The 9,204-nt window shown below is 40.7% G+C and overlaps 1 protein-coding gene and 1 non-coding gene across 2 annotated transcripts; one reads left to right on the top strand and one right to left on the bottom strand.

The window, feature by feature from the left end:
- Positions 1-544: 544 nt before the first annotated feature.
- On the bottom strand, positions 545-651 carry LOC140817640 (small nucleolar RNA R71). Its single transcript, XR_012114851.1, has one exon. It is a non-coding gene; the product is annotated as a small nucleolar RNA R71 (small nucleolar RNA).
- Positions 652-2,341: 1,690 nt separating this feature from the next.
- LOC140816056 (uncharacterized) lies at positions 2,342-4,919 on the top strand. The gene is made up of 4 exons (XM_073175124.1): positions 2,342-2,942; positions 3,203-3,460; positions 4,060-4,189; positions 4,316-4,919. Exons 1-4 carry the CDS (start codon positions 2,342-2,344, stop codon positions 4,917-4,919), a joined length of 1,593 nt encoding a protein of 530 aa, XP_073031225.1.
- Positions 4,920-9,204: the final 4,285 nt, after the last annotated feature.

The following is a 9,204-nucleotide window of genomic DNA, read 5'->3' as shown; positions in this document are numbered from 1 at the left end:
ATCTCTAGATTAATTGATAATCTTATCTGTTTTGCAGTGCATGTGAACATATCAAAATCCCGACTTGCTGATTTTTGACCCAGAAATCGACAAAACTGCCAGGAGATTAAGGAAAGCAAGAAGAGAGGAAATTAAAGCAATGTCTGACAACAGAGATAATCAGAATGAACTCATGAGAGAGGTGCCAATCCAATAACATTTCCGCCCAGTCATAAACGCTCATTATTCTTGAATAGCTCGTGGAACCATTGCTGCTAATAACTACGAGCTAAAGCCCTCACTCATCAACATGGTTCAACAGAACCAGTTTGGAGGAGCAGCCACTGCAGATCCTCATCTTCACCTCAGAACTTTTCTAGAGATTATGGACACGGTAAAAATTACCGGTGTTTCCGACGAAATTATTCGATTGCGCCTATTTCCGTTTTCTCTCAGGGATCAACAAGGAGTTGGCTCCAATCTCTACCTCTGACAATTATTACTACATGGGCAGATTTAATTAAAAAGTTTCTGTCAAAGTATTTTCCTCCTGGCAAAATCTGCTCAGCTGAAAATAGAGATCACCAATTTCAGGCAGAGGGAACTTGAGGTGTTATATGAGGCATGAGAGCGATACAAAGAATTACTCAGGAAGTGTCCGAATCATGGATATGCAGATTGGGTGCATATTGAGTTATTTTACAATGGTTTAGATGGGCCAACTAGAGGGAATGTGGATGCAGCTGCCAAAGGTACTATTTTCTCCAAAACACCTGATGAGGCTTATGAATTGCTTGAACAGATGACCATTAACAGCTATCAGTGGCCAAGTAAGAGATCTGGATAATGGAAACCTACTAGAGTGTATGCCGTAGACCCGATCACATCACTTACTGCACAGGTCTCGGCATTAACGACACAGATTGCATCAATGAACATGACAGGCCAATCTACGTCTGATGTAGCACTGGTGACTGCCGAAGAAGAGCCTGTTGTGGAGGAAGCTCAGCAAATCAACAACAATCGTGGCTATGGATATCAAGGTAACCCTCCCCCTAATACTTATCATCCAGGTTTAAGGAATCACGAGAATTTCTCTTATGCGAACAACAAGAACATGTTGAATCCTCCACTGGGGTTCAATACATAGAAGGGGGAAGGAAAGCCATCTTTTGAGGATCTAGTCTTGACATTTGTGACTGAGTCTGGGAAAAATATGGCGAGAACTGAGTCTCGTCTTGATAGCATGGAGACACACATGGGAAACATGGATGCACGATGAAATCCCTGGAAACACATATTGAGAAACTAGCAAATGCTTTGAAAGATCAGAATAGAGGACATTTCCCAAGCAATACAGAGGTAAATCCTAGGGAGCAATGCAAAACTTGTCACATCGAGGAGTGGCAAGGAAATTGGAGTCCCAGACCCTACTGAAGACAATGTGGAGATTCTTGTTGAAGAAGATGATGGAAAAGGTGTAAGTGTTGGGAAAGAAAAAGTAGAGGAACCCAAGAAAGTTCTTGAACAACAGCTTTTACCAAAGGTGAATATTCCATACCCACAGAGGTTCAAGAAGAAAGGGTTAGATGATCAGTTTGCGAAGTTCCTAGAAATCTTCAAGAAAATACAAATTAACATCCCATTTGCCAATGCATTGGAGCAAATGCCCAATTATGCTAAGTTCATCAAGGATGTGATGTACAAGAAGAGGAAACTTCAAGAATTTGAGACCGTAACTAACCCAAGAATGCAATGCCATACTCCAAAGGAAGCTACCACAAAAACTCAAAGATCCAGGGGGTTTTACTGTTCCTTGTGTTATTGGTGGTTCTAGAGTAAATAGAGCTTTATGTGATTTAGGTTCCAGTATTAATTTAATGTCTTTTTCTATTTACAAGACTTTGGAGCTTGGCGAGGTGAAGCCTAGCACTATACTTTGCAGCTAGCGGACAGATCACTTACATATCCACGAGGGATAGTAGAGGATGTGCTGGTAAAGGTAGACAAATTCATATTTCCTGTTGATTTTGTCATTTTAGATATGGAGGAAGACCAGGAGACGCCACTTATCTTTGGAAGGCCATTCTTGGCCACCGGAAAAGCCCTGATTGATGTGCACAAGGGCGAGCTCACACTGAGAGTAGGTGGAGATGAAGTGGTGTTCAACATCTACAACACCATCAGAGGACCAAACGAGGTAATCACTTGTAATAGTATTGATATCATTGATTCATGTGTATCTCAAGTGGGTGCAGGTAAGTTGACGAAAGACTCCTTGGAGAGATGCTTATTGGAATCAGCTTCCATAGTGGATGAAGATAACTGGGATGTGTGAGAGGAGTTACTTGCTCTCAATGTGATGCCTAAAGAAAATACTGATGCCCAGCATGAAGAGTTACCTGAAGAGGCGAGTAAAGAGTTACCAAAAGCATCTCCTGAATTGAAGGAATTACTGAGTCACTTGTACTATGCATTCTTGGACGAGAGTTCGTCCTATCCGGTAATTATATCTTCTGCTCTTACTATTGACGAGAAAGATAGGTCGTTGAGAGTGTTGCGAGAGTTTAAATCTGCTTTGGGATGGACTATTTCTGATATAAAAGGGATTAGCACTACTGTTTTTATGCACAAAATTTTGATGCAGGAATCCTATTCCCCCTATGTGGACCATCAGAAGAGGCTTAATCCAGCCATGAAAGAAGTGGTAAGAGCCGAGGTATTAAAATTGTTAAATGTTGGTGTTATTTATGCTATATCTGACAGTTCTTGGGTTTCACCAGTGCAAGTAGTACCTAAGAAAGGGGGTATAACTGTGGTGAGAAATGAGAAGGATGAATTAATTTCGACTCGTCCAGTGACTGGTTGGCGAGTGTGCATAGATTACAGGAAATTGAATGACGCAACTAGGAAATATCACTTCCCCCTCCCCTTTATTGACCAGATGCTTGATAAGGTAGGCGGTTGTCATTATTATTGCTTTCTAGATGGTTATTCAGGTTACAATCAAATTGTCATAGCACCGGAGGACCAAGAGAAGACTACCTTCACTTGCCCCTACGGTACATTTGCTTTCAGGAGAATGTCATTTGGACTTTGCAATGTACATGCTACATTTCATAGGTGTATGATGGCCATATTTTCTAACATGGTGGAGGAAATCATGGAAGTTTTCATGGATGATATATCTGTATTTGGTTCATTATTTGATAATTGTTTTCAGAATCTAACGCTTGTTTTGCAGAGATGTCAGGAAAAGAATCTGGTTTTGAATTGGGAAAATGTCACTTCATGGTGCAAGAAGATATTGTGCTTGGGTACAAAATCTCAGCCAAAGGGATGGAGGTGGACAGAGCGAAGGTCGCAGCAATTGAAAATCTCCCACCATCGAAGAATGTGAAAGCGATCAGAAGTTTCTTGGGACATGTCGGGTTTTATCGTCGCTATATTAAAGATTTATCTAAAATTACTAGACCTTTATGTAATTTGTTGGAGAAAGATTCTACATTTATTTTTGACGATAATTGTTTGCAGGCATTTAACAGGATCAAGACGACGCTGATTTCTGCACCCATCATGATAGTGCCTGAATAGAAGGAGCACTTTGAGCTCATGTGCGATGCTAGCAACTATGTTGTGGGCGCAGTATTGGGACAAAGGCGAGACAAGATGTTCAAGGCTATCTACCATACAAGTCGTACACTTAATGCAGCCCAACAGATTACACAACCACTGAGAAAGAGATGCTGGCAGCGGTGTTTGCATTCGACAAGTTCAGAACATATCTCATTGGCACCAATGTAACTGTTTTCACTAACCATGCAGCTATTCGTTACTTGTTTGCCTAAAAGGATGCAAAGCCCAGGTTGATACGATGGATACTCCTACTTCAAGAATTTGACTTTGAAGTCAAAGACAAGAAATGCTGTGAGAATCCGGTGGCAGATCACTTGTCACGCCTAGAGCTGGAAGAAAGAACTGAAAGTGGAGCTATCCAAGAGTCGTTCCCAGACAAAAAACTCTTCAAGGTACATGTTACACATCCTTGGTTTGCAGATATATCTAATTTTCTTGCTGCAGGTGAATTATCACTAGATTTAACGTATCACCAAAAGAAGAAATTCCTTCATGATGCTAAGTTTTATCTGTGGGACGACCCCTTCGTGTTCAAGAGATCCGCCGATCAGATAATTAGACGATGTGTAGCAGAGTAAGAAGCAGGTACGATCCTAGAGCAGTGTCATTCCTCACCCTACGGTGGACACTTTGGAGCATCTAGAACAATAGCTAAGGTATTACAGTCAGGTTTCTATTGGCCTAATCTGTTTAAGGACAGTTATACCTTAGTGAAGTCATGTGACAAATGCCGAATAATTGGAAATATTTCTAGACGTCGTGAGTTACAACTAACAAATATTTTGGAGGTGGAACTTTTTGATGTATGGGGTATTGACTTTATGGGTCCATTCCCATTCTCTTTGGGTCAATCTTATATCTTACTTGCTGTTGACTATGTTTCTAAGTGGGTAGAAGCAATTGCCACAAGTACTAATGATGCTCGAGTTGTTGTTAAGTTTGTCCACATGAACATCTTTACAAGATTTGGAACGCCTAGAGCCATAATCAGTGATGAATGTACACATTTCTGTAAAAAAATTTTTAACTCACTATTGGCCAAGTATGGTGTGAAGCACAGGGTGACACTGGCATACCACCCGCAAGCTAATGGGCAAGCAGAAATATCCAACCGAGAGATCAAGCAGATATTAGAAAAAACAGTGAAGAAAAACCGGAAGAATTGGGCGATTAAGCTAGATGATGCTTTATGGGCGTACATGATTGCATTCAAGACACCTATCGGGATGTCGCCTTATAGGTTGGTCTTTGGGAAAGCTTGCCATCTACCGTTGGAACAGGAGCACAGGGCCTTCTGGCAATGAAAAAGCTGAATCTTGATATGGGGGCAGCTGGTGAGCAACGACTGTTGCAACTGAACGAGATGGGGGAATTCCGGAATGATGCATACGAGAATGCAAAAATATAAAAAGAAAAGACTAAAAAATGGCATGACAAACAAATTCTTCGACGAGACTTCGAACCAGGACAACAAGTATTATTGTTCAATTCTCGACTGAGGTTGTTTCCTGATAAGTTAAAATCATGATGGTATTGACCATTCACAGTCAAAACAGTGTATCCACATGGAGCAATTGAGCTGAAATGCAACAACGGTCAGACATTTAAAGTAAATGGTCAAAGGGTCAAGAATTACTTTGAAATTGAAGTGAGACACATGGACAACATTCCACTTGGAGACCCAAAGTAGAAAGGAGACAGTCAGGGTGATGACTATAAACCAAGAGCTGTGTAGGAGGCGACCCATAATTATTTTAGCATTCGTTTTTTTATTTTATTTTAAATCTTTATTCTGTTGATTTTCATTTTCTCTAATTCAATTATTGATTTGTATATTTTATTTTTGCAGGTATTGAAAAAAAAATCGAAAAAAAGATGGAAAATGTGCCTGGCGCATATGCGCGATTTATTTTCGCGCACATGTGCGAAGCCCAACTCAGAAGGCAGAGGATGCCGCACATATGCGCGAGAAGACAAGGCACATACACTCGGAAGGCAGAAGGTGTGGCGCATATGCGCCACTCATGGGCGTGCATATGCGCGATATGACAACATGCGGGACAGTAGCCTTCGCGCATATGCGCCGATTTAAGTCGCGCATATGCGCGCGACCTAATTTAAGAAAAAAGGGAAACTTGAACCCTTCTCAGAATTAAAACAAAACATCTCCCCCTCTCGCTCAGCAACCAGCCGACCGCCGCACCTCCCTCGCTGCAATTGAACCCCACAGCGTCAAGCACTGCCACAATTTCCGGCACACTCCGATCTCTGACTGTTTTCTCGTGCAAATAAGGTTTTATTCAAATTTTGTTCTACTCTTCAGAATATTTGGAATTTGTGCTTGATCTAGTTGAAGGAACTTTTGATATTGCGGGTTTGGTACTTCGAATTATCCTAAATCATTTTGTGATTGAGGTGTACGTTGCGGTACTAACCAGATTTGTTGGTGTGGTGATATATTTGCTCTGCTATTTGATTTTTTGAATTTAGCGTGTGGGTGTGAGCATTTGATTATTGATTCCATGGTGCCGAAAAGGAAATTGAAAAAGGGTGCCTCTTCCTCTTCAAGCTTTGATTCTCACAGATTTTGGAATGAGGAGGCCCAACAAATATATGATAGTTCTATGACAAGGCCCATTATCCCGGAACGGGGGTTCAATTTGTCCATTCCATGTGGTGTTATAATAGAGGAACTGGAACGTAGAGGATGGGTTGAATTTGCTCAACACCCTTCGGATGCCGTTATCTCGGTGGTGCGAGAATTCTATGCCAACCTTCGGATTCGGCATGACAAGTCGAAAGTATTGGTCCGAGGTAAATTGGTGTCATTCGACTCTCGAACGATCAATATGCTATATCAAATGCCTAGCTTCGACCATGAGGAATACAGTGAATTCCTCGAAACGGGTGTTGATTACACAGAGGTCATCCGGACCATATGTCAAATCGGTGCTGTCTGGAAAATGAGCTCGAGCAAGCCTACTTCTTTTAAGAAAACCGACATGGACCCTAACGCAAGTGGTTGGACATCTTTTGTATTGGCCCGGTTCCCGTCCTCGCATTATTACGATGTCACCAAATAGAACGCTGCATTGGTTTATGCTATCCTGATGGGAAAATCAGTTGATGTGGGAAAAATCATCTATGGCTCCATTATGAGAGTCGGCGTAGGGTTAGCCACGGTTCCTCTTCCTTGTCCCCACATTGTTACCGAGCTATGCCGCCAGGCCGGCGTATTATGGGCCCCTGATGAACCAGTGCTCAAGCCGAAGGCCCCCATTGTTGCTTTCTTTGGAGCCGCATCCTATGTTCCCCATGAGTTTCCGGACAAAGAGGAGTTCCCACAAGCACAAATTCCACCACCACCATCACCTGCAGCAGCCAGAGAGCGCAAGGGAGACAGGTTTCGACGGCTAGAAAACGAGATGCAGGATCAGAGGAGGTTACTAGTTAAGCAACGCCAGGTGCTGGATTCACTTCAGTTCCACACCGACCATTTTATGGAATATATGATGGACTTCAGTGCCGTGCTCGCTCAGCGGTTTCCACCTATAGGTCCAGAGGATCCGATGTTTCTTCAGCCACCAGTTTTGCCACCACAGTACCCTGGAGCCCCTTACCAGCCACCACCCAGAACATGGACGAGGATAACGACGATGGTGGTGGCGAGCACTGATGCTCGTCGTGGGAGGTATGATTGTTCCGTTCTTTCTTGTTTATACATTAAGGACAATGTATACTTTAAGTTTGGGGAGGTGATTTGATTTCGAATGTTATGATGACATTTTGATATTTTAGTGTGGGTGAATTTGTTTGAACTGAGTTGGTAGAGCTAAAAAACAAAAAAAAACAAAAAAAAAAACCAAAACAATTTTTTTTATTTATTTGCCCTTTTTTGTGCTTACTTCATCATAGTTGTGGAATTAAGGTAATAGCCAAATTATGATGAGATTTGACCCGAAATAGATATTGTCCATGATTACGAGTCTAAATACATGCCATCTTTACTTAAACGTTTACACCCTAATTCACGATTGCTATCTTGTTGATACATCCGATGTCAAGAGAATGTTCATGTGATTTGTGATTTGGAACTTGTGAATGGACTATAAAACCTGCATGTTGATTATTTTTTGTTGAGTTATGTGTTCACTAAAACAAAGATGATCCAGGCAGTCTTCGAATTATATTGGGCCTGTTTTCTTTGAAGAATTTGTCAATTGCTAGCCCTTTGAGCCTAAATGAGAATGAGATGGGTGATTTGTTCTGTTTGAGTATACCCAAAAGCATGATATATATATGTATGTTGATTGGTAGACTGAGGGCAGCCTAGAACTTGGTTTGGCACTCTTTGAGGCGAGATACATGTATTTTGTGACTTAGGGATGATTTAGGCAATTTTTGGAACGTTTGAGCCTTTCAAGCCTACCCATAACATTGTATTAGACCCTAGTGTCCCATGTTTGAGCTTAATGAAAATCAAATGGAGTGTGCTAAGGCACACAAGAGCCCCATTCATATCAATTCTAAATCCCTACGTCAACTACCAAATTTTGAGCATATACACTAGTACCTACCGAAAACTGAGAGAAAACGAATCTGTGTAGCACTTCAAAAGTTCTTCTCCCTTGTGCAAGTATAAGAATATCATCGAAAAAAATGAAAAAGATGAAAAAAAGAAATGAGTTTCTATGAAAAAAAAATATGTGTTGAGAAAAGGGAGAAGGAAATAGTTGAATAAAGAATAAAAGAGTATGAAGTGTTGATGTGAAAAAGAGGACACAATGGTGAATATGTTGTGGCAATGCAAGTGGAAGTGAAACAAGAGGAAGCAGGAGAAGCGTGTTGAAAAATAAATTGGTTTGTTTCTCTCACTTTTGATTCCCTATCTTCATTTGTAGCCATTAACCGTAGCCTAACGTTATAAGCTTAAAAAACCTATTAACCAAGTCACATGTACCCAATATACTAGTGGAGAAGAGTTGTCAAAGTTAAGCCTATGGACACTTGAAAAATGCCGTCGATAAACAGGGGGTTTGATTGTGTACACGTGAACATCTCATGATATTAGATTTTGTGTTGTTAATTATGTCTTTTTAATTGCCATCTTGTTTAGCCAAATGATACCCTATAAGTCCTGTTGATTTGTGAAGGTAAATTTGTATCTCAATGACTTTGTTAATTACATGTGTGTCAAAGAGTCCAGGATGTTATGAGATAAAAAAATATTATGAACTTATTTTGGCATATGGAGTGGGTAAACGAGAATAGCAAAAACACACATGCACATGAACTGTGAGTAATATAGCATGTGTTTGATTCAATATGATGGGACTGTAATCTCTGAGGCTAGTGGCTATTCTTTTATTCCACAACTCTTGTTCGTTCAGTTACTTTCTTTAGGATGTGTTAAGTTTAGTCTAGTTAATATTTTTTGTTTTGCTCGGGACTAGCAAAGCTCAAGTTTGGGGAGATTTGATAAGTGCATTTTGTGCACTTAAATTATCCTTATAATTAAGATAGATTGTTAGTTTTCTTGGGCAGAATTATGCGTCTTTTGTTATTTTTTGATGTACTTGCAGGAATATA

Source organism: Primulina eburnea, chromosome 16, assembly GCF_022965805.1.
Source record: "Primulina eburnea isolate SZY01 chromosome 16, ASM2296580v1, whole genome shotgun sequence".
Taxonomy (NCBI): Eukaryota; Viridiplantae; Streptophyta; class Magnoliopsida; order Lamiales; family Gesneriaceae; genus Primulina; species Primulina eburnea.
Note: the sequence above shows the minus strand (reverse complement) of the source record. Positions and strands in the feature narration are given on the sequence as shown.

What these genes read in the sequence shown, in the direction of transcription:
- LOC140816056 (XM_073175124.1), top strand. Translation starts at nt 2,342, where the DNA reads ATGCCTAAAGAAAATACTGATGCCCAGCATGAAGAGTTACCTGAAGAG. An exon ending in TAAAATTACTAGACCTTTAT is followed by an intron (nt 3,461 to 4,059) that starts GTAATTTGTTGG and finishes TTCTTGCTGCAG; the next exon opens with GTGAATTATCACTAGATTTA. An exon ending in ATTAGACGATGTGTAGCAGA is followed by an intron (nt 4,190 to 4,315) that starts GTAAGAAGCAGG and finishes GTTTAAGGACAG; the next exon opens with TTATACCTTAGTGAAGTCAT.